The 25,437-nt window shown below is 47.2% G+C and overlaps 1 protein-coding gene across 6 annotated transcripts in view; it reads right to left on the reverse strand.

Annotated features, from left to right (window-relative positions):
• CDKL2 (cyclin dependent kinase like 2) overlaps positions 1–24,979 on the reverse strand; it is a 97,267-nt gene extending 72,288 nt beyond the window's left edge. The window contains exons 1-3 of one of the 6 annotated variants that reach the window (XM_073637787.1): positions 24,829–24,846; positions 17,428–17,532; positions 6,885–7,080 (exon numbers count right to left, since the gene is read on the reverse strand). In XM_073637787.1, the coding sequence (XP_073493888.1) occupies positions 6,885–7,052 (168 nt within the window). In that variant the 5' untranslated portion in view covers positions 7,053–7,080; positions 17,428–17,532; positions 24,829–24,846. Of the gene's footprint in view, positions 1–6,884; positions 7,081–17,427; positions 17,533–22,301; positions 22,326–24,389; positions 24,794–24,820 lie in introns of those variants that run through there. The other 5 variants (XM_073637778.1, XM_073637761.1, XM_073637770.1 and 2 more) reach the window with 5 other exon arrangements.
• Positions 24,980–25,437: the final 458 nt, after the last annotated feature.

Here is a 25,437-nt window from a genome sequence, read left to right on the forward strand (position 1 = left end):
CGAGTTGTACTTTTGAATGACCCCATTCATTTTGCCACATACTGTACATGCGGTTAAATTAAAAAAAACATTGACATTGTTTTTTGGGGAATTGTTTTTACAGCGTACATTGTATAGTGAAATGGCAATAACAAAATGTATCCGGTTTTTTTTTCTATATTTTAGTGGTAAAAAAACTCAGTCGATGGAGCTGTGTGAGGGCTTGTTTTTTGTGGGGTGAGATAACATTTGTATTGATACCATTTTGGGATAGATATGACATTTTGATTGATTCTTACATTATTTTTTACAGTGTTGTAGTGTCCAAAAAAACTAAATTTTGGCGTTTTGAATTTTTTTCTGTTTATGATGTTTACCAATCAGGTGAATTATTTTTTTATTTTGACACATCAAACAGTTATGAACACAACGAAACCACTTATGTATATTTTTTTATTATCTTTATTTTTAAAGGGGGAAAATGAGGGTAATTAAAACTTTGATGTTTTTTTTTATTTTTTTCATATTTGAAATATTTTTTTTACTGTTTATGTTAATGCTCTAAGTGGACTTGAACCTGCAAACGTCTGATCGCTTGTGCTATATAGCAATACCACAGTATTACTGTATATAGCAAAAATCATGGTTACCTTTGAACCCTGCCACAGTTTGGGTTTCAGTGGAGCTCCATGATGACAAGCACAGAGGTCTTCAACAGGCACCCGACTGTCATAGCAACTCACTGAACCTCCACGATCATGTCACAGGGCAGCCGATGGGCACAGAGTGACAGCTGCATTTAACAAGTTAAGAGTTGTGGATGGAGCTCCGCTCCACTCGAGGCAGATCCCGACTGTGCGTCAGCCACCCGTGAGCCCGTTCCATACACCCGCTCCTGACTTGCGCCGAACAAGTACAGGTCTTCAATGTTTACTGCAGCTGGTTCGTACTTGCCTCTACGGTTGGCTGTTGGTGGAGGAGCATGTGACTAGACCAGTCCATCAGCCTCGTCCAATTTCAAAACGGCTTTCCCATGTGAGGTTTTCAATTGGACAAGGCTGATGGACTGATCTGGTCATATGCTCCTCCACCAGCAGCCATTTTATGGTCCAGAAAGCAGTGCAGTCAATGAGGAACTTGTCATAACTGTATATTAATAAGTGTCACAAAGTCATGTCCTCAACACATCTGATAAAATAACAATAATATGGCCAACCCTGGTAACTCAATCTGCAGCCAGCAATAGATGGCGTAATAAGGCCGCTATAGGAGGCAAACTGCAAAGTTTTTAATGAAACCCAATTGCAAAAATTATATTTAGCCCCAGTTGAATGCATATAAGTAAGAAAAAAAATTGCCCTCAAAAGGTGGACAACCCCTTTAACCCCTTCACCACACGCCTGTTTTCAACTTCCTGACCAGGACAAATTTTACAATTCTGAGCAGTGTCACTTTATGTGGTAATAACTGTGGAACGCTTCAATTGATCCCAATGATCCTTTTTTGTGACATAATGTACTTTTTGTTAGTGGTAAATTTTGGTTGATATAATTTGACAAAAAATGTGAAAATGTCACAATTTTCAAACTTTAAATTTTTATGCTCTTAACTCCTTTACAACCCAAGGTGGTTTGCACGTTAATGACCAGGCCAATTTTTACAATTCTGCCCACTGTCACTTTATGAGGTAATTACTCTGGAATGCTTCAATGGATCCCCCTGATTCTGAGACTGTTTCTTCATGACATATTGTACTTCATGATTGTGGTAAAATTTCTTTGATATCACTTGCGTTTATTTGTGAAAAAAACGGAAATTTGGAGAAAATTTTGAAAATTTTACAATTTTAAAAATTTGAATTTTTATGCCCTTAAATCAGAGAGATATGTTGCACAAAATAGTTAATAAATAACATTTCCCACATGTCTACTTTACATCAGCACAATTTTGGAACCAAATTTTTTTTTTATTGGGGAGCTATAAGGGTTAAAAGTTGACCAGCGATTTCTAATTTTTCCAAAACAATTTACAAAACCTTTTTTTTAGGGACCACATCATATTTAAAGTCACTTTGAGGGGTCTTTATGACAGAAAATACCCAAAAGTGACACCATTCTAAAAACTGCACCCCTCAAGGTGCTCAAAACCACATTAAAGAACTTTATTAACCTTTCAGGTGCTTCACATGAATTTTTGGAATGTGGAAGAAAAAAATTAACATTTAACTTTTTTCACAAAAATGTTACATTCTCCTGAGTAAGCAGATACCCCATATGTGGGGGAAAACCACTGTTTGGGCGCACGGCAGGGTTCGAAAGGGAAGGAGCGCCATTTGACTTTTTGAATGTAAAATTTGCTTGAATAATTAGCGGACGCCATGTTGCATTTGGGGAGCCCCTGATGTGCCTAAACAGTGGAAACCCCCCACAAGTGACACCATTTTGGAAACTACACCCCTCTAGGATTTTATCAAGGGGTATAGTGAACATTTTGAACCCAGGGGTATGACACAGAATTTGATGACATTAGGTCATCATATTGAAAAAGTTGTCATTAGTCTTGAGCGCAAGTGCTCGCTACTTGAGTTTGCATCATTTACTCAGGTATGCACCATGTATGACGGGTGCTCAAGTGAAATGCTCGAGTCCCCGCCCGCATGTTTCACGGTTATTAGACACCCCAAAAAAAACATGCGGGGATCGCTCGAGCATGGCAGGCAATCCCCGCAAGGTTTTTTTGGCCGCGAAGCATATGGGGCAGAGACTCGAGCACCCGCGATACTCAGTGCATACCCGAGCACCAGATGCAAACTCAAGTAGCGAGCACTTGCGTTCAACACTAGTTGCCATAGCGTCATTTTTTTTTTTTTTTTATAAAAAAAAACCAACCCTAACCCCAACCCTAACCCTACCCTAGCCCAACCCTGACTCCAACCCTAACATTAGCACAACCCTAACCCCAACCCCAGCCCTAGCATTTATTTTTTACGCCGTTCCTAGTGCGGTATAAGTGATTAGATGACCTTATTCTTCGGGTTGGTGCGACTACAGAGATACCAGAATCATATCGGGTTTTTATGACTGACAGCTGTCACACACTAAAAGACACATATTTTGTAAAATCTAGTTTTTGCATCGCCATATTTTGAGCGCTATAATTTTTCCATATTTTGCCGACTGAGTCATGTGACGGCTTGTTTTTTGCGGGACAAGTTGACGTTTTTATTGGTGCTATTTTCAGGCATGTGACATTTTTTGATCGCTTTCTATTCCAGCTTTTGGGAGGCAGAATAAACAAAAACCAACAATTCAGGAATTGTTTTTTTTTTATTTTTTTTATTCTACTCCGCGTGTGGTAAAATTGATAAGGTAGCTTTATTCTTCGGGTCAGTACGTTTACAGCGGTGCCACATTTATATCGTTTTTCTATGTTTTGGCGCTTTTACACAATAAAAGCCATTTTATAGAAAAAAATAATTTTTTTGCATCGCTTTATTCTGAGAGCTATAACTTTTTGATTTTTCGCATGATGGAGCTGTATGGTGGCTTGTTTTTGGCAGGACAAGATGACGTTTTCAGCGGTACCATTTTTATTTATATTCGTCTTTTTGATCGCGTGTTATTCCATTTTTTGTTTGGTGGAATGATGATAAAGCATTGTTTTTTGCTTCGTTTTTTATTTTATTTTTTTACCGTGTTCACTGAAGGGGTTAACTAGTGGGACAGTTTTATAGGTCTGGTCGTTCCAGACGCGGCGATACCAAATATGTGTACTTTTATTGTTTTGTTTTTTTTTTCATAATATTTATTGATGGGTACATTATATTTTTATTTTTGGTGGATTATTTTTTTTATTTTTTTTAATATTTTTACAATTTTTTTTTTTACTTTCTGAGAGTTTTTACACTTTTTTACTTTGTCCCACTCTGGGACTTTCACTTTTTTTATTCTGATTGCCTGCATAGCATAGGGATGGAGCACCATCCCTGTGCTATGCAGGCAGTCAGTGCTGCACAGCGAGACGATTGTTTGCTCATGCACTGCGCATGAGCAAACAATCTTCCTGCTGTCTGGTGACCCGGATGTTGTCATGATGACATCGGGTCGTCATGGCAACACCCGGGAAGCCGCGGCAGACAGCGCTGGAGGCCGGAAAAGGAGGTGAGTATTGCGGTCACCTCCCCTTAGCCACCGGAATGCTGCGATCGACTTCGATCGCAGCATTGCGGGGGTTAATATGCCGGGAGCGGTGCGGGACCGCTCCCTGCACAAAGTATCGGGTGTCAGCTGTGACAATCAGCTGACACCCGGCGGCGATCGCGCCCGCACAGCCTGTGTGCGCGCGCGATCGCCATGACGTACTAATACAGGTCAGGCTCTTAAGTCCCAGGGCACAGACGCGTATTAATACGTCATGGGCTGTAAAGGGGTTAAACCAGATAGTTATACCACACAACATAGATAATAAATTACATTTACCACATGTCTACTTTACATCAGCATCATTTTTGATACATTTTTTTTTTGCTAGGAAGTTAGAAGGGTTAAAAGTTTATCAGCAATTTTTCAAACAATATTTACAAAACCAATTTTTTAGGGACCACATAACATTTGAAGTGACTTTGAGGAGCCTATGTGACAGAAAATACCGAAATGTGACACTACAGTATTTTAAAAACTGCACTCGTCAAAGTTCTCAAAACCACATTCAAGAAGTCTATTAACCTTCCAGGTGCTTCACAGGAATTAATGCAATGTGGAAGGAAAAAATTAACATTTTACTTTTTCCCCACAAAATTGTTGCTTTAGCCCAAAATTTTTTCATTTTCACAAGGTTAACAAAAGAAAATGGACTCTACAATTTGTTGTGCAATTTCTCATGAGTACACTGATACCCCATATGTGGTGGAAAACTACTGTTTGGGTGCATTGCAGGGCTCAGAAGGGGAAGGAGCGCCAATTGTATTCTGGAGCCCAATTTTCTCTGGAATACATTGCGGATGCCATGCCACATTTGAAAAGCCCCTGACATGCCAAAACAACAGAACTCGCACAAGTGACTCCATTTTGGAAACGAAACCTCTAAGAAGTCATCTAGGGGAGTAGTTAGCATTTTTAACCTTCAGGCGATTCACAGAATTGTATAACATTAGGCTGCGTAAATGGAAAATTACCAGCTTTTCCACTAAAATGTTGCTTTGGCCCCAAGTTTTTAATTTTCAAAACGGATACTAGGAGAAAATGAATGGTACAATTTGTCACGCAATTTGTCACTTAAGCAGAGCTTCCCGCAGCATCATTTTGTGGGAACCCCCTCCCGACCATGACGTAAACTTATATCAAATATTATGAAGGGGTTAATGAAACGACTATCATAAACTATTTCATCCTATAGCTGGACTAATAAATTGCATCTTAATATGAGAACTATAAAGTCACTCTGACATGGATTTTAAAAGTAAATAAACCAGTCTGGTAAGGTCTAAGAAATCTATTTAATAACGTATCTAAATTCTATTGTGAAATCTAGTGACAGATCTGCATGGGCGTAACGATCACGGTCACAGAGGGTGCTACTGGGACTGAGTCATGGAGTCAGGGAGCCAACGCCATCTCTGTTTTCAGCTAAATATGCATCCTAATATGCAAATTCAACTGTAATGTATTGCCGCTGTCTACCTGCACTGCAATAGATACACACCAGCTGATGTCGACGTACCTGTCACATGCCATTACTGTCATGTCCCACCTACCCCCTAGCACCGGCTATGGAGGAGGATGAAGATCCTACTCTCCATGGGAGCATGGACAGATAAGAAGAATCGTTTAGTTTTTTTTAAATGTGTTGGGAGAAGAGCGCCAGGAAGGTGGACATTAATACAGAATGGGGGCCCGGGACAGGAGACATTATTACATAATGGGCGACTAGGACAGGGAATAAATTACAGAATAGAGGCCAGGATGGGGAACATTAATTCAGGATGGAAACCAAGGACAGGGGACATTATTACAGGAAGTGGCCCAGCATGGAGGACATCATTACAAGAAGGGGCCCATGACAAGGGACATTATTACAGGAAGGGGCCAGGACAGGAGATATTATTACAATGTTGAGCCAGGACAGGGAATATTATTAAATAATAAGGGCCAAGACGAGGGACGTTATTACAGGATGGGGTCCAGGTTGGGGTACCTTATTACAGGAGCCTGTATATATGACCAACCAATTTTGCTCTGGGGCCCATGGTACTCTAGTTACGCCACTGCAGATCCGCTTGAAGTAATGCTGCATATAACTGATGCTTGATGTCCGTTGGCCATGGACCCCAGGAAGAGCACAAATAGACAATTGATAAGTAAGCTCTGTCACCAGATTTCACAAAAGAAACTGCATACAATAATAAATTGATTCCTTATGCTTAATAAGGCTGGTGCACTTTGAACATCTATGTAAGAATGACTGTATGAGCTTTTATTAAAGTTCTCCTACTTGATATTAAAAATGAGCTTGACACATAAAATAATACTGGGCTCCTGCACATTATCAGATCATTCACTCTTATTGGAGTGCCGCAGACCATCTGACCGCATCCTTCTTCTATCTCTGACGGTCTTATTAAGAATGAATGGCGTGGCAGTGCTCCATTCACCTGGGGCTCTTCAGAGCCAAGGTTCTTGGGAGTAGTGGGGATCCCGGCGGTCGAAGTGATCAGGAAGTTATCCCCTGTCCCATGGATTGAAAATGAAGTTATCCCCCATCCCATAACTTAGAAACTTAAGACTACCCCTTTAAAGAAGCATGATAGTTGGGAGATTTCTTATTGAGGTCCATGAATTTCAAGGTACGCCACTGATTCTAAACACCATTTCATGAAGGGAGCCAAGAATATGGAAGAGGGATCTTACCTTAAGTAATTTGATTTCCCTCATTGCTATTTTCTTAACCATTTTATCATCTTCACTTTCCAGAAACTTTTTGATGGCCACTATTCTACCGCTTTCCTTGTGTCGACACTTCATCACCATCCCATAGCTTCCTTCTCCCACAAGGCCAAGATTTTCATACTTCTCCATCGTGACAGCGGGAACGTTATAGATGTGGCTGCAAAATACCATATGACATAGTGATTGTAATGGGTGTCTACAAATAAGCTCTATGGTGTGAACTGCTCATAACACGTGAAGTCTCAAAGCATAAAAGTAATTCTGTTACTGCTGCTGGTGGTCTCCGATGTTATGAAGTCTCTTATAATTTATGTGACATGATATTTATTACTACACCATTGCAGCTTCTAATGTAATATGAGAGCCTGCATTAACTATGATTGTTTTCGGTTTCTTTCATTGAGCACAATGTCATAAACCTTTTATTGATTTTTTTAGCATATTTCTGTATAAAACCTAATATTTAACCAATGACATTAGTAAAATATAATGAGAATTAGCAGGAATCCACTATTAATCTTCTGCTGAACGTATTATCTGCAAGGACACTATTATGATGCATCATATTTGTAGGCTGCACAACTAATTTTCCACTATTATGAGCAGGGTGCATTTTTAATAGTGTTACAAGAATCTCTAAATGGTAGATTAAGAAATTAAAACCAGTCAGCAAAATTAATATTGCACTTTTTGTTGTTGTTTTTCAGCATCTTACATACAGTATAAGGGCTCATACTCATCTGCTTGAAAAATGGACCAGTGCAATCCGATAAAAAATCAGATTGCACTCTGACCAATGTTAATCTATGAGTCCCTGCTAATCTGCAATTTTATTCTCAACTCTGATCGGACTGAGAAAAAAAATCGCAGCATGCTGCGAGTGGCCGCTTGTATCAGTAGAGACTCGCCAATGCAAATCAATGGGTGCGAGAGGAAAATCGCACAGCGCACGAAGCATACACATGCCGTCCGATTTTTAAGCGCCCATCTCCTAGAAAATCCAACATTTCATCAGCTGAGTACAGTAAAATCACAGCGGGACCCGTCAGAATAGAATAGAAATAATAGATATATACATAGAATAGATAGATAGAAAGATGACAGTGACATATATAAATAGTGCAGTGTGTGTGTATTTTAATGTTCATGTAAATAGCTAATAATTTAATGATTTAAATAAAAAAATGGGGTGTGGTCCCCTGAATTTATATTAACCAGCTTAGATAAAGCCGACAGCTGGGGGCTGATGTTTATAGCTTGGGAAAGGGTTAATACTCATGGAGCTTCGCAGGCTATTAATATCAGCTCACAGCTGTATACTTAGCCTTTACTGGTTATTAAAATGGGGGACCTCCCAAAAAAATGACATGGGGTCCTCCCTATAATAACAAGCAAATGCTAGGCAGACAGCTGCAGGCTGATATTAATAGGATAGAAAGGACCATGGATATTGGCCCCTTCCCAGACAAAGAACATCAGCTGTCAGCCGCCCCAGAAATTACGCATCCATAAGATGCGCCAATCGAACGTTTGAAGAACTGAATTTCCCTCATACAGTAATGTAGGTTTTCAAAAAAGAGAACTAAACCATGGGATTGAAAGGCATTTGCTGATGGAAACTTGTATTGGTTGTTGTCGGAGGGCTGCCATGGAGCAGTCAGCAGTGAACTGCAATATAGAATTAAGATAGGGTCACACGACGGTAGATTCTCTCATCCGAGAAAATCGGGTCGATTATGCAAATGAAAATCCGATCCAAACTTTGATTAGAGTTCGATCTGAGTGTCACTATAGTGTGATCCGATTCTGTCAGATGAAGGAATTGGAGCACACTGTAAGGAGAAGATGGAGAAAAAAATTTCTCTGTCTTCTCCCTTTTGTGAGTCCACAGAAATTGAACTGCACTCTGATGTCATTTGAGTGTAATCCGATGATTTCCATGCTCCCATAGACTGGGATGGGTGAGTGTCGTAGTATTTACGTGTCAAATTGCAGTATGCTGCTATTTTTTTAACTCATGCCAAATCGGTATGAGACAAAAAAGCTTTGATCAGCACTGCCCCATTACATATCATTGGTCCGATTGATTTCCGATCAAAAATCAGATAGCAGTAGTCCGATTAATATGGTGGTGTGAGCGAGCCCTTAGTCGCACACTAACAAGCTTATGAAGTTGCCAGGATAAGGGAGTGGCAATTCCAAGCCAGACACTGACCTGCAGCCTGGTCGTCTATACTAGGTTCTAGAGCGTGATAGACATGTGAGGGTGTTAGGCCACGTTCACACGTTCAGTATTTGGTCAGTATTTTACATCAGTATTTGTAATTCGAAACCAGGAGTGGAGCAATAAGAGGAAAAGTATAATAGAAACACGTCACCACTTCTGTATTTATCACCCACTCCTGGTTTTGCCTTACAAATACTGAGGTAAAATACTGACCAAATACTGAACATGTGAACATGGCCTTACAAGCATCCTGTTTTGACAGCAGAATATTATAGCTTGGGTAGGCAGCTGTGAGGAAACACGATAGAACTGCTAAAAGACGTTAAAGTGACCCTTTAACTTGAGAGAGAGAAGTAACCTTATCTAGTGCCCTCCAGTTGCCTCCTCTGTTCACATCTTTGTTCCTTAAAGGGGTTGTCTGGTCTTAAGCTACAAGTCTGCGTTCACTCTATGTGACTACAGACTTGTGAATCCTGACATCGTGCACACTGCGCGCTGTGAGGATTCTCCGGTGTCGGCGCTAGGAGCGGGCAGTCATGTGACTGCATACTTCCAACCAGACTGTATCTGGCCTCGTTCAATACACTTGTGTGGCGCCCCTGTGGGTTCAGTCGTCACAGAGGTACTGCATCTTACCCAGAGGTGTGGTACCCCACTCTCAGGTAAGGAGGGAGTACTACCCGGGACCCACCCACCTGCATCCAACACTACACAATTGCAGACCAGCAGGAGGGGCAAGATGCACGTGTACAATGCTGAGCCGTGTCCCTGCTTGGAAGGGGAGGAACCAAGAGAGGGGGAACCATGTAGTGGGTGTGGGTGGAGGAAATTGATCAGGGGAGCACCGTCAGAAGGAGTATAAGAAAGAAGGGAAACATCTAGAAGGAGCCAGTCCTGCTCAGGAGAGCAGTGTAAGAGGGTCCAGGCTCCTGGCTCCAGTGTTTTGAGCAGGAGTTGAGTTGAGTGGAGAGAGAGGAGTCAGACCTAGTCTGAGAGGCCCAGGAGAGAGAGTGAGAGAGGACGGGAGCAGAGGGAAGGCTCTACAGACAGAGGGGATCCCAGGGGCACGGTGAGTGCAGGAAGCGACCCGTGCACCCGAATCTACACGAACATGGAGGGATCAGGCCGCAGAGAGGGGACCGGCCCCTAAACTAGTGGAGAACAACCAGGCTCAGCTAGATAACCGGAGGCCGCTGCATTTTCAAGGTGCTGCAGCCAACAACCACAATTACATCGCTGAAAAGGTGGCCGCATAGGGTCCAGGGGACTGCACATTGCCCGACAAGACCCGAGGCTACTGGCTTGGGACACTGATGATGAGGCGCAGAGCAGGAGGGTGAGAGCCAGCGAAGTGAGACGACCGAGAAAGATACATAGAACGGGGTCACCGTGCAAGTGCTCCTGAAATACCTGAGAGTTTGCTGGATCACTACCCCGGAGGACACAGAACGACGGTGGAGGTTATAATCCGGAAAGTGTAACCTGAGGAACTTAACAACTGTGAGTAAAATCTGAAGACTGCACCCCACTGTGTCCTTGAATAATTGCTGCGCCATCACCAGCCCTGCACTACACTGCACCAACAAACATCTACCTCATAGCATCATTATATCCTTCCCTGGAACTAAGCTCTGCCTGTGGAGAGCTGAACCAACTCTGCTGCGTCACCATCAGCTCCAGAGGATCTGCACCGCAGCGGCAGCCCCATATAGCTGCATACCACAGGTGGCGTCACGAACATTATTTCTATAAAAACTTTATCCCCCTTTAACTTTCCCCTTTAATTGACCGCCCTGGGTCACGGACTGGGTCACTGCCACCGTGACATCCCCCAGCATCGATCGGCCTGGTTACCGAGTACCCCACGGCCCAGGGGGCGCGTCACTTGCATTGAGCGAGGCTTCACCCATCTCTTCAGCATGTGACCGCATGTATGCAAATCACATATGTATGGTCACGCACCCGCTGCTCCCGGCATCGGAGAATCCTCACAGTGCTCAGTGTGTGCAATGTGAGGATTCACAAGTCTCTGCAGACTTCTTTAAAGTCCTAGTCATGGGTCAGGTCAGGTTGCAGTCTGAAGAACCAGAGGTCAAGACGTATGTTTCAACTAACAGAAGAGAAGTAAATTGTAATGCAGGGCTGTGACATAAGAAGAAATAAATCTTCTCCTCGCTGACAGAGCACAAAGGTTTTTTTTTCTTCATTCTCATTTCTCAGTGTGCAGTCTCCATGCCCTGCTTGCTGTGAGCATAATGCAGCAGAGCGGGTGTACAAATTAGGAGGGTGAAGCTGGAGAAAAAAAATCTGCTCAGTCAGGGAGGAGAAGATTTATTTTATGTGACTGAGGTACATATATTTAAGATGGTGCTCTTCTGTCAGTGGAGATGCACGTCTTGAGCTGTTTCTCCATACTGCAACCTCTCCTGACATGTTGTTAGGAGAGGCTGCAGTTTGAAATATTTGACTTTGAGAATTTTATCACATTCTCGGTGAAACGTTTTTAGGCCACGACCCCACTATCAGTATACGGTCAGTATTCGCTCAGTATTTTTTCTCAGGAGTGGGAGCCAAAACCAGGTGAGGAACAATCAGAGAAAAGGTATAATAGAAACAAGTCACCAATTCTGTATTTATCACCCACTCCTGGTTTTGTCTCCCACTGAGGAAAAATACTGACTGAATACTGATAGTGGGGCCATGGCCTAACTCTAACTTCCAAGATGGCTATCACATTGTCATGGAGAGTGCAGTGATTGGTCTAAGTCACACCTTCCCTGCCTTTCCAATTCCACATCTCAGAGATGGCGTAGTTTACACTTACCACTGCACTCCTCATGCCACTGTGGTCGCCATCTTAGAACCGGGGTGAACAGAATGTGGAACTGAGCAGATATGGCCTCAGGAGACAAATAGAGGGCACCAAGTAGGGTGACTATATATGTGAAATGTATAGCCACTTTTCAGTCCCAAAGGTGAGGGTCACTATAAGGCCATGTTGTATAGCCACTTTTCAGTCCCAAAGGTGAGGGTCACTATAAGGCCATGGCTCCACTATCAGTATTTGGTCAGTATTCGGTCAGTAATTTTTCTCAGGAGTGGGAGCCACAACCAGGTAAGGAACAATCAGAGAAAAGGTATAATAGAAACTAGTCACCAATTCTGCATTTATCACCCATTCCTGGTTTTAGCTCCCACTCCCGAGAAAAAATACTGACCAAATACTGATAGTGGGGCTGTGGCCTTAGGAGTTGCTATGTTACCCTTTCTCAATACCCTCATAGAGCCAGCAACATTTTTTATGTACACAGCCAACATTTTTTATGGACTCTTTGGAAAACCATAATAAATAATTAATTTTTTTTACGATAGATATATATAGATATACTAGATGGTGGCCCGATTCTAACGCATCGGGTATTCTAGAATATGTATGCGGCCGACCGGGCGCAATTAGCAGAGCGGTGTTTAAATTTGGCGGCAAAATCGCTGATTGGTCGCGTTTGGCAACCGCGACCAATCAGCAAAGCGGTGTTTAAATTTGGCGGCAATATTGGAGATTGGTCGCGGGCGGCGGCCGCGACCAATCAGCGAACCATGTTAGTGAGAACTGGAGAGCGTGTTTAAATTTGGCACCAAAATCGCTGATTAGTCGTGACCAATCAGCAGAGCGGTTTTTAAATTTGGCGCCAATACTGCTGATTGGTCGCGACCGCCGACCGCAACCAATCAGCAGAGCGATGCAGAGCATTGTTTAAATTTGGCGCCAAAATCGCTGATTGGTCGCGGATGGCGGCCGCGACCAATCAGCAGAGCGGTGTTTAAATTTGGCACCAATCTCGCTGATTGGTCGCGGCTGGAGGCCGCAACCAATCAGCAAAGCGGTGTTTAAATTTTGGGCCAAAATCGCTGATTGGTCGCGGGCGGCGGTCGCGACCAATCGGCGAACTGTGTTAGTGAGGACTGGAGAGCGTGTTTAAATTTGGCACCAAAATCGCTGATTAGTCGCGACCGCGACCAATCAACAAAGAGGTGTTTAAATTTGGCGACAATACTGCTGATTGGTCGCGGCCAGCGACCGCGACCAATCAGCAGAGCGATGCAAAGCGGGGTTTAAATTTGGCGCCAAAATCGCTGATTAGTCGCAACCGCGACCAATCAGCAAAGAGGTGTTTAAATTTGGCCCCAATACTGCTAATTGGTCGCGGTCGCTTTGTTTAAATTTGGCACAAAAAACGAAGATTGGTCGCGGCCGGTGGTTGCGACCAATCAGCAGAGTGAGGTTTAAATTTGGCGCCAATACTGCTGACTGGTCACGGCCGACAACCGCGACCAATCAGCAGAGCGGTGTTTAAATTTTGCGCCAATACTGCTGATTGATCTCGGCCAGCGACCGCGATCAATCAGCCGAGCGTTGCTTAAATTTGGCGCCTATCTCGTTGATTGGTTGCGGCTGGAGTCCGCGACCAATCAGCAGAGCGTTGTTTAAATTTGGCGCCAATCTCGCTGATTGGACGCGTCCGGCATCCGCGACTAATCAGCAGAGCGTTGTTTAAATTTGGCGCCAAGGTCGCTGATTGGTTGCGGCTGGCGTCCGCGACCAATTAGCACAGCAGTGTTTAAATGTGGCGGCAAGATCGGTGATTGGTCGCGGCCGCTATTTAAATGTGGCGCCCAAATCAGTGATTGGTCGCGGGCAGCGGCCGCGACCAATCAGCAGAGCGGTGTTTAACTTTAGCGCCAAGATCACTGATTGGTCGCGCTCTCCGCACGCGACCAATCAGCGAATCGTACTGGTGAGGAGCGGGGAGCGGAATTGTATTAGTGAGGACCGGGGAGCGCCGCTGCCTGTGCGGGTACTTCCGCTGCGAGAACCCGGGACATGAGCGGGCGCTCGGAGCAGAAGTATCCCGACCCGCAGCGCCGCTCCCCGATCCTCCCTTCACACCCTAGCCGCTGATCTCCCCACAGTATCCGCATGGTGTTACAAAGGTCCGGACATTTGTGTTAAAAATCGCTGATTGGTCGCTGGCGCTGCCCGCGACCAATCACCGATTTGGGCGCCAAATTTAAATATCGGCCGCGACCAATCAGCGATTTTGGCGCAAAATTTAATCAACGCTCTGCTGATTGGTCGTGGCCGTCAGCCGCGACTAATCAGCGACTTTGGGGCCAAATTTAAACCCCGCTCTGCATCGCTCTGCTGATTGGTCGTGGTCGCCGGCCTCGACCAATCAGCAGAGCGGTGTTTAAATTTGGGGCCAAAATCGCTGACTGGTCACGGGCGGCGGCCGCGACCAATCAGCGAACCGTGTTAGTGAGGAATGGAGAGCGTGTTTAAATTTGGCACCAAAATCGCTGATTAGTCGCGGCCGGCGACCAATCAGCAGAGTGAGGTTTAAATTTGGCGCCAATACTGCTGATTGGTCGCGGCCTCCCTTCCGCATGGAGGTCAGCGGCGCCGGCGGTCCTTCCGCTGCTACCGGCCGGGAGATGAGCGCCTCGCGCCGCTCATCTCCCGGCTGCATCTCCGTCCCGCAGATGGGTCTGGCGGTCGGGTTCCTTCTGCTGTTGCCTGCCGGGAGATGAGCGCCTCGCGGCGCTCATCTCCCCGCTGCATCGCCGCTCAGCTCCGTCCCGCAGATGAGCCGCTAACGGCCGCCATCTTTTTTTAGAAATCCCCCGGCGCTGATTGGCCGCTGCCGGACCAATGAGCGACGCGGGATTTCCTGGACACACAGACACACAGACAGACAGACAGACAGACGGGATAAGACGATTATATATATATAGATATTGTAACAGATATGGAAAAAAGTGCCCTATTTTTCCAGACTGTCCTGGAATGTCTGGACAGTTGGCAACACTTCCTATGGTCTCTTTCACACGTCAGTATCTCTGGTACGAGTGGTGACAGTTTCCACACGTACCGGAGACACTGACACACACAGACTCATTCAAATCTATGGGTCTGTACACATGTCATTGTGGTTCCACGGACCGTGTGTCCGTGTGCTCCACACGTTGACATGTCTGTTTTTTTCCGGATGCACGGTCCACAAAATGTCTCACGCTGAACACACACGGATGACATCCGTGTGTCATCAGTGTGACACGTAACGGCGCCTGGGAATCAGTGTACAGTTAGCGCTGTTCCCAAGCGCCGGGTGCTGAACACTGCCCTCATCATTGTCCCCTGCCAGCGCTGCGATCAGCAGGAGCAAGAAACAATGTTGGGAATAGTAGTGTGTGCTCCTGCAGTGTCCCTGTATAAAAATAAGAATAAAATAATAAAATCCATAGACTCACCTGTCTGTCGATGTCCCCAGCTTTAATCCTCTGACGCCGAGGAGCTGGGGAGAATAAGCCACTCCAGCGAGTGGGCCCTGCACTGAGCAAAGCTCACGGAATGACAGGACACCGCTCCTGAGCTCACTACAGCTTCGGGGCCAGCTCGCTGGAGCGGTTCATTCTCCCCTGCTCCTCTGCGTCAGCGGTCAGGGGATCACAGCAAGGGACATCTCTGAACAGGTGAGTATAAGGATTTTATTATTTTATTGTTATTTTTACACAGGGACACTGCAGGTGCAGACTACTACTCCCAAAATTGTCTCTTCCTCGTGCTGATCAGAGCGCAAGTAAGGAACAATGATGAGGGCAGCGTTCAGCACCCGGCGCTTGGGAACAGCGCGAACTGTACACTGATTCCCAAGCGCATATGTGATCCTGATGCGGCACACGGTTGCCACACATGTGACACATGGGATACGGATATCTCCGATACCAGTTTTTCCGGTACCGGAAATATACGGACGTGTGAAACCGCCCTAAGTCTAAGTTCACATGAGGCTATAAAAAAAAATCATCCAATTTTCATCCACATAAAAAGGACAGTTTTTCATCTGTATTGCATTGTATCTGTATTCCACGGACAGCACTTGTGTTAATGTAGCCTCAATCTTAGGAAATTGATAAAGGTCCCGGGTGTGTCTGCTGTGCTATTCAGTAAGTAGCCTCCCATGTAAATGACTCGCCCCCTGGGCCGTGGGGTACCCGGAACCGGGCCTTCTTGTGTACGGTGCTGATGGGGGTAGTAGTGGCAACCCGATCCCATGGCTCAGGGTGGTCAGACCAAATGGCGGCAGTCTATTTATCAGTGTTTTGGAATGTCCGACTACGCCACCCGTGGATTGCGGTCAGGGATGACCGCCGCTGCAAGGTAGACCGCTGAGGCTGGTGTTGGTGTGCAGCACAGGGATAGGATAACACGGGAAGAGTGTAGCCTCAGGGCAATGTAGGTGGATGCTGGGGGTGATGGTGCAGGCGCAGCATAAATCACGCAGAGTCCAATGGTGCAGTTCAGGCCTTTTACTCACAGTTGATATCCAAGTCACCTCTGTCAGCAATGACTGCCCAAGCCGTGCTGCGTCCACCAGGTGAGGGGCTCGGTCAACCCCCAGGCAACTCAGGAGTGTGGCACAGGACCCCCTTCTATCCTTTCTCTGGCCTCTTGTGCCCCACCAGTGACCACGCTTCTGTCCGGCTGCCTCGGGCCTTCTCTGGTAAAACTTGGCACCAGTTTCCCTGACCCTATGTGGTGCCTTCCTAGCGGGTGTAGCAAGGGGTCGCACCAATAAATGATCACGAACTCCGGTTCTTGGCTGAGGGATGATTTACCTCCACCAACTTGGGAATCCGGTACCCTTCCGCGGCCTGACCCTTCACCCGATATAACGCGGGCTTGCAACGGTTGCTGTCCGTTCTGCTCTCTTAGGGTCCCTTCTGCCTTCTTGTTTCTGGAGCCTTTCTACTCCTCTGTCTCTCCTCTTTCTTTCCTTCTCCTTCTCCTCTTCTCCTCTCTGGCCCCGGCCTTCTCTCCAGACCTGCCTCGTGGAGCTGAGCTCAGGCTGAGCCACAGCTCCCTGTCAGCTCTGACTGAGATGCTACTCTGCTCTGCACTGCTCTGCTGCTTAAGATGGCTCCCACCTTTTATCTGCTTCTCTGTGTCTGAGCTCAGGTGACCTGCACCCAATGAGCTTCTTCCTATGCTCCAGAAACCGTCCCCTACTGCTCCTACATCACTGGGTTCTCTCCCCCCTCCCCACTCCAGCCAGGGACATGGTCAGTTGTGCCTGCATAAATGGGAGCACCGTCGAGCTGTCCGAGGACATAGTCAGTCGTGCCTGCATAAATGGGAGCACCGTCGAGCTGTCCCCCGGAAATGGGGTGAGTGTGTGTATGCAGCTAACTGAGCCCTGGGCCACACTCCATCCTTACCTGAGAGTGGAATATCACACCTCTGGTTGAGGTGCAATACCCCTGTGGCAACCGAACCCTCGGGGCGCCACATTCCCCCCTGGTAAACCACAGCACGTCCTCGGGCTGGAACAAAGCAAAAGACCATTCAGAAACATGCAAGTTTTTAGAATGCATTCACATATAAGATTATAAACCATAATAACTCATCCCTTTATGGGAGGCAATTCTTCTCTTTTAACGTTACTGGCACATTTTCTCTTTCAGCAGTTATTATAAGACTTTCTTCACATATATAAAGCATTATAAAACTCTTTTCACTTTTATAACCACATCTGTCACATATAAAACATTTTTCTTGTAAACATTCTTCATGTAAAACTTTGGTTAACTGGTCACAGTGTACTTTGCAACCAGGTGTCCATCTTTCTATTAAGTGCAAACACATAAACACAAACACGAGGGACCCGTTCGTAAACCCTCAACGAAGGCCCTGGGGTGGCTGCAGGGCGTAGCTGATCCAGCTGCTGGACCTCATCTTCAGCCACCTCTAACGGGTTTTTGTTCTGAGGTCAGTTGTTGTTGTGGTCTCTTATAAAACCAGTAGGGGGCACTTTAAGAAGTGCAATTATGTACAAGATTGACTGTTCCCAGTCCTCGGCCGGATAGTTCAAGAAGTTGGCTGCTCCCAGTCCTCAGCCGGTTTTAACTGACCCGATACCGGGTAACTCTCTGCAACAGTTCCTTCACCCTGACGGGCAACTATGTACATTGGTACGCTGCCACTCCTTAGTAGCGGTGTCCTCCCTGCGCACCTTCCTCCTCCTCGCTATATTCTTCAGACCTGTCCGGATCCTCTGGGTAACAGTACTCCTGGTACTGCTCCTCCTCCACCCTCTGGATGTTAAGGGCGTACCACCCCCGCAGACCTCTGTGTCTGGTGTAGAACACTCAATCTCCCGGGAATAAATCCCGCTTCGGGTGTCCTTCTGGCAGGTGACTCTCTACGTCCCTCCGGGTGACAAACACATCCGTGTCCGTTGTCGGGTCCTTGATGAAACCCCACCCCTCTTCTTGGTGGAATTTCACCACAGTCCCTATGATTCTGGGACTGCGTGCGGTTTGGGGGTCTCGTCGAGCGCGCATTTTCTGTTCCGTGCTCCGGGCCTGCAGCTGCTCATACCTCTGGCGCCGCACCCATCTCTCCTCTAACTGTGCCACCTGTCGGTGACAGAACTCCCGCCTGCGGGCTGCGGCCGCCCGCGTCTCCTGCGAGAACCCCATGAGGTCCTCACCAGCCTGGTCCCACTCGTACTGGACCTCTTCGAGCGGAAGCTGGGGGACATCAACGGGCTGCAGAGCAGGCAGGAGCGGACGAGGCAAGGCTCCGTCCTCTGCGGACAGGCCCACCCGAAGACAAGGGTGGACCCACCTCTCTGGTACGGGGACTGGCTCTCTATCCGGACCTTCAGTTGGGCATACAGGTCCGCGCCCAGGGGTGGTGGTTTCGAGACCGGTGGCGCCAACAGGCGACAGGCGCTTGAGGGCACCTGGCCTTGCGACCAGGCCTGAGGCGGGCTGCTCTCGGTCACGTCCGGGGTCAGGGGACACGACGGGGGGCATGGTTCAGCGGCGGTGCTCGCGGCTTGAGGCCCAGGTGTTTGCGGTGGGAGCGTGGAAGCTGCAGCGGCTCCTGGGGCTTCTGGCTCTGCGGCGGGATCCAGGGGTAAGGCTACGGCATCAGGACCCGGGGCAGGGGCGTCAGCCTTACGTGCCTCCGCGGCAGCGCTGTTCTCGGCCTCCGGTCTCCTCTCTCTGTCTTCGGGGGCAGGCGCACTGCCAGGTGCTGGCAGCGTTTCTTGCTGCCGGGTCGCGACCCGCCGGGCGATCTCCTCCCTCCATCCGGCGATGACTTCCCTCTGCGCCCGGACCATCCTCCGGTCCAGCTCCTCTAGCGCAGTCCGCAGGAACTCAGGGTCTTCTGCGGGGAGCTGAGCCATCAGCTCCGTGAGGCTGTACGGGGACGCCTCGGCCTGCAGCAGCTCGCTTGCCAGGGTGCTGGAGTTGACGCTCTTCTCCATCTCCGGGTGTGGTCTGGCGAGACTGATCCAAACTACACCCTGCCCCGCGGTTTTCTTCTCTTTCCGCCCCTGTTGGGGGTGGTCCCAGGGCAACCTGCTGACAATCACTCTCAGGGGCAGCCCCCCCACGTTGATGGATATCTCTACAGCCGCACTCATGGCTGTTGGGGGTGGGCTCCTTCTTTGGCGCCATTCTGGGACCTGGCCCACGATGGGAGGTGGCTTCTTGTTATCCTTTGGCGCGCACATTATGGCGTCTGTTCTTCTGGGGCGGGCGTCATTTTCAATACAGTGAAACAGTCTCTTTTCAGGCACGCAATACCCGTTTGTGGCGGGTTGGTCACAATCCTGCCGACTACGCCAAAGCTGACTCGCCCGCTGGGCCGTGGGGTACCCGGAACCGGGCCTTCTTGTGTACGGTGCTGATGGGGGTAGTAGTGGCAACCCTATCCCGTGGCTCAGGGTGGTCAGACCAAATGGCGGCAGTCTATTTATCAGTGTTTTGGAATGTCCGACTACGCCACCCATGGATTGCGGTCAAGGATGACCGCTGCTGCAAGGTAGACCACTGAGGCTGGTGTTGGTGTGCAGCACAGGGATAGGATAACTCCCCACGGGAAGAGTGTAGCCTCAGGGCAATGTAGGTGGATGCTGGGGGTGATGGTGCAGGCGCAGCATAAATCACGCAGAGTCCAATGGTGCAGTTCAGGCCTTTTACTCACAGTTGATATCCAAGTCACCTCTGTCAGCAATGACTGCCCAAGCCGTGCTGCGTCCACCAGGTGAGGGGCTCGGTCAACCCCCAGGCTACTCAGGAGTGTGGCACAGGACCCCCTTCTATCCTTTCTCTGGCCTCTCGTGCCCCACCAGTGACCACGCTTCTGTCCGGCTGCCTCGGACCTTCTCTGGTAAAACTTGGCGCCAGTTTCCCTGACCCTATGTGGTGCCTTCCTAGCGGGTGTAGCAAGGGGTCGCACCAATAAATGATCACGAACTCCGGTTCTTGGCTGAGGGATGATTTACCTCCACCAACTTGGGAATCCGGTACCCTTCAGCGGCCTGACCCTTCACCCGATATAACGCGGGCTTGCAACGGTTGCTGTCCGTTCTGCTCTCTTAGGGTCCCTTCTGCCTTCTTGTTTCTGGAGCCTTTCTACTCCTCTGTCTCTCCTCTTTCCTTCCTTCTCCTTCTCCTCTCTGGCCCCGGCCTTCTCTCCAGACCTGCCTCGTGGAGCTGAGCTCAGGCTGAGCCACAGCTCCCTGTCAGCTCTGACTGAGCTGCTACTCTGCTCTGCACTGCTCTACTGCTTAAGATGGCTCCCACCTTTTATCTGCTTCTCTGTGTCTGAGCTCAGGTGACCCTCACCCAATGAGCTCCTTCCTATGCTCCAGAAACCATCCCCTAATGCTCCTACATCACTGGGTTCTCTCCCCCCTCCCCACTCCAGCCAGGGACATGGTCAGTTGTGCCTGCATAAATGGGAGCACAGTCGAGCTGTCCGAGGACATAGTCAGTCGTGCCTGCATAAATGGGAGCACCGTCGAGCTGTCCCCCAGAAATAGGGTGAGTGTGTGTATGCAGCTAAGTGAGCCCTGGTCCACACTCCATCCTTACCTGAGAGTGGAATATCACACCTCTGGTTGAGGTGCAATACCCCTGTGGCAACCGAACCCTCGGCGCGCCACATAAAGACTAAACTTCTGTGGATGTGAAACACACACCTCCAGATCAAGATAATGCCTGGTCCTCACTAGTCAGACAATGATGTTGATGGATGGCCTCACTGTCTGAGGTGGAAGTCCATGCCAATAGTAAAAAAAAAATACATATATAAATTTTCTTTTATTTATATACTGAACCCAATATTACTTTAACATAAGTATGAAATAAAACCACTGTGATGCCAAATTAGAGATAGTTGCAACCGAAGAAAGGACTGAACAGCATATAATCACATATATGAAAACTGCCCCTCCGGCTCTGCCTCACCAACAATGGTGAGACTGGGCTCACAGTTGGAGAAGCACTGTTAATAGATTTATAAAAGGATTGTACTTGGGAACTAGTTCTTATAACATGGGGCCCAGCATCTTCCAGTTACATCCCAGTAACCAGTTGTATAATCATAGTGGCCAGAGGAGGTTTGACTGGGGCTAAAGGGGGAGTGGGCCTTCATGGATCCAAAGGCAGGCACTGCTTTTAACTATATTGGTGTTTTGAAGATGTGGATACATTTAAACACTGGTGGAGCAGAGACTCTTTGGCTCCATGCTCCATCACTTATTCTGATAAGTCACAGACTACATTAGGCCTGTAGGTTACCAGAGGTCAAAAGTGCACAGAAGACATCAGATGGTGTAATGATCACTTCACTGTGCTGCCTGCATCCATCTACAGGCTTCCTGGAGAAGCATGAGTACCCTGTTACTTGTTGCCGGAGTTGGATGTGACGCGCCCCCTGGGCCAGTGTTGTGCTGGGGATACCCGGAGCCGGATCGCTGGGGGTGGTAGTCTCCGTGGCGTTGACCCGGTCCGTGCCCAGGGCGGTCAAACCAGTGGCAGTCTTAGGTAAAAACAATGTCCGACTACGCCACCCGTGGATTGCGGTCAGTGGGGACCGCCGCTGCGCTGCAGACCGCTGAGGCTGATGTAATTTGCGCAGCCGAGTATGGAATAACTCCCCACTGCAATACTATTGCCTCAGGGCAGCTAGTGTGGATGATGGGAGTGATGGTGTGAGCGTCCCAGTATTGATGGTGCTGGTGCGGCGATGAAACACAGACTTGTGGTGCAGTTTCCAATGCTTTACTCACAGTTATTATTCTGGTCACTTGTGCACATGAGGGACCGCCTGAGCCGTGCTGCGTTCACCAGGCAAGGGGCTCGACCAACTCCCAGGCAATTCCAGAGCGTGGCACAGGGCTCCCTTCCTTTCCTTTCTCTGGCTGTCCCCACCAGTGACCCACCTTTGTCCAGCTTCCTCGGGCCTTCTCTTGGCGAAACCTATCTCCGGTTTCCCTGACCCTATGTGGTATGCTTTCCTGGTGGATGTAGTGAGGGGTCGCACCAAGATGTGGTAACAACCTCCGGTCTTTGGCTGAGGAATTTGTTGCCTCCACCAATTTGGGTTCCGGTACCCTGTTCTGCCAACCCTTCACCCTGTATCTCCTGGGCATATAGGGTTCCTTCTGTCCTCGTGTCTCTGGGCCTTTCTCTGTGTTCCTTGCTTCCTTTCTCCTCTGTTCCAGTTCCTTTCTTACTTTCCTTTCCGTTCCTTCTACTCTCTCTTTCTGCTGTTTCTGGCCTCCACTCCAGGCCTGCCTCTGGAGCTGGGCCCAGACTGAGTCACAGCTCCCTGCCAGCCCTCTCTGGCTGAACTCCTCTCTGAACTGAACTGGACTGAACTCTGTCCTAAGATGGTGCCCACCTTATATACCTCCCTCTATGTGTGAGCCCAGGTGACTAGCAACCAATGGGCTCCTACCTATGCCCAGAGACCCACCCCTATCTGCTCCTACACCACTGGGTTTTCCTTCCCCTCCCCACTCCAGACAGGGACAGATGCTGTCGTGCCTGCACTTCTGTCTCGTGGGAGCACCGTTGACCTGTCCCTCGGAAATGGGGTGTGTGTGGTGCATGCAGCCTAACGAGTCCTGGTCCACACTCCATCCTTACCCGGGGAGTGGAATATCACACCTCTGGTTTGAGGTGCAATACCCCTGTAGCAGCCGAGCCCTCGGGGTGCTACAGATGCAGTGAGTGTGTCATTATTTTATTTTTCATTGAAAGTCAGGGCATGGGAGGTCAAAAAGTGGCACATCGTTAGTGTGTGGAGGCACAGAGGGGGCATACTCATCGTATGGAGGAACGAAGAAGGCATTATTATTGTACAGGTCTACAATAAGAGCACTATTATTATTGTATGGGGGCACAGTGAGAGGATTATTATTGTATGGAGAGACACAATGAAAGCATTACTATTTTAGGGGGCACAAAAGGGGAGTTTATTATTGTAAGGAGCGCTATTACTGTGTGGAGGCATAAGGAGAGAGCTATAACCTTATGAAGGTTCAAGGGGTGCATGGTGTACGGTAATAGGGGTAGGATTATCACTGTGTAGAGCACTACTGATTTTTTTTTTATGTTTAGAGGTGGGTAAAGGTGATGAGCCAAATATTTTTGAATGAAAAGTGCCGTATAATATTAGTACATTATTATTATTATGATTATTATTGTTATTTTATGGCTTTCAGTCGTTCCCTCATTTTCTACATATTTTTCAAATCTGTCATAATACAGAAGATACCTAAAACATATAAGAAATCTGCTGTATGTCACGATTTTCCGTTTGGTGCAATAGGTGGCAGAATTTTTAATAAATCTTCCCTAATGTTCAAAAATATCACTGGCGACAAACCAACTATTCTTATTAAAACCCTATTATTGTACCGTACACATGAAACAATAACTCTTTTACAAGACTAAATTGCTAATTAAAAAATATTGGCTATTTGATCAGCAGATTTTGCTTCAATTATAATGAATCTGATAAATTCACTCTTTACGGGATTTAGTACCATGACTGCAACGATAAAGGAATGTGCAATTTCCGGATGATTTTGTCAGCAGCTTCAATGTAACGATGACGGCGCTAATAATTAGACATTTGTAAACTTCCTTTACAATAAAATAATTCTTCCTTTTTTTCCATCAGGACAAAAGAAGCAGAATAAACATTAGGTAGCGAAAGAAATCCATACCACGCGCTCTACCCAGAGATGAAATAGTAGAAGTGAAAGGATGACATATGCCGCAGACGGATACAAGCATGCCCTACTCATGCTAAAGCTTTACGCGGCATGTGAAAAGGCTTTCATGTTCTATGCATTCATGCCACCTACCTAATATTTCTTAATAGGCATCAGTCTTCTTCATTCAGTCGCGAGACAAAGGGAGAATCCATTGCTGGCTAAGGATACAACTGCAGAACTGCAGCATTCTCTACAAGTAATCCAGTGTAAGGGTCAGGAGCAATATGCCAGTCTGTGCCACATATATGGGATGGCTCCTACTGCCAATCATAGACAAGCGAAGCAATTGTTCTAGCTGAATGTGAAGCGGTGCTGGGTGTGTAATGTGTGGTTAGAATGCCGAGTGTATTGGATGCCTTCTCCGCTTGTCACCTCCAGTCTGCATACAATAGAAGCAATAGTAACCAGCTGGGGTCACCCTGGCAACTGCCCCCTGCAGGGAATATACACAGGAAACACTAGTGCATTCAAGAATAGCCACGGGCACTAATAGCACACACGTATATACAGGCAGCACTCACCAGCATACCTCTAAAATATCATGCTTGTCTGGCAGCGTCAGCCATGTGCTATGCAGGGGCGAGACGAGATGCCAGGCTGCAGCTGCGCCCACTACCACTACCAATACCTAACCAGGCACATCCCCTCCCAGGAGACGACAAAAAATTGGATGTTGCACCTTGCCACCTGCTGGCTAGACTTCAGCAAATCCGTACAAATCCTTTTTTTTCCCCATTAAGGGTATGTGCACACGTTAAGCATTCGAAGCAGAGTGGTGGCAAGAAAAATGATGCCTAAAATACGCGTGTTTTTGGTGCATTTTTACCTGCGTTTTTTCACATTTGTTTGAATGGGTAAAAAGTGCTGAAAGAATTGGCATGCTGCAGATTTGAAAAAATTGCTTTGATGATTCAAATCTACAAAGAAAAAAAAAGCTGCGTGTGCATGAGAGTTTACAACACTCATTCACTTTGCTGGTACTGTAAAACTCTGTTTTTTTTTGCTGTAAACAAAGTAGCATGTGAACAAGCCCTTATTCTAGAGATACAAACCAGTCTTTGAATGTCAGAGCTGTTAAATAAATTCCAGTGTCTGTATTGGTGGCACCTAGTCTCGCTGTGGCTGCAGTTTGTGTAAT

The sequence above is a fragment of the Phyllobates terribilis genome, unplaced genomic scaffold (assembly GCF_046119375.1).
Source record: "Phyllobates terribilis strain yellow unplaced genomic scaffold, ASM4611937v1 Scaffold_1__5_contigs__length_1240528914, whole genome shotgun sequence".
Classification (NCBI taxonomy): Eukaryota; Metazoa; Chordata; class Amphibia; order Anura; family Dendrobatidae; genus Phyllobates; species Phyllobates terribilis.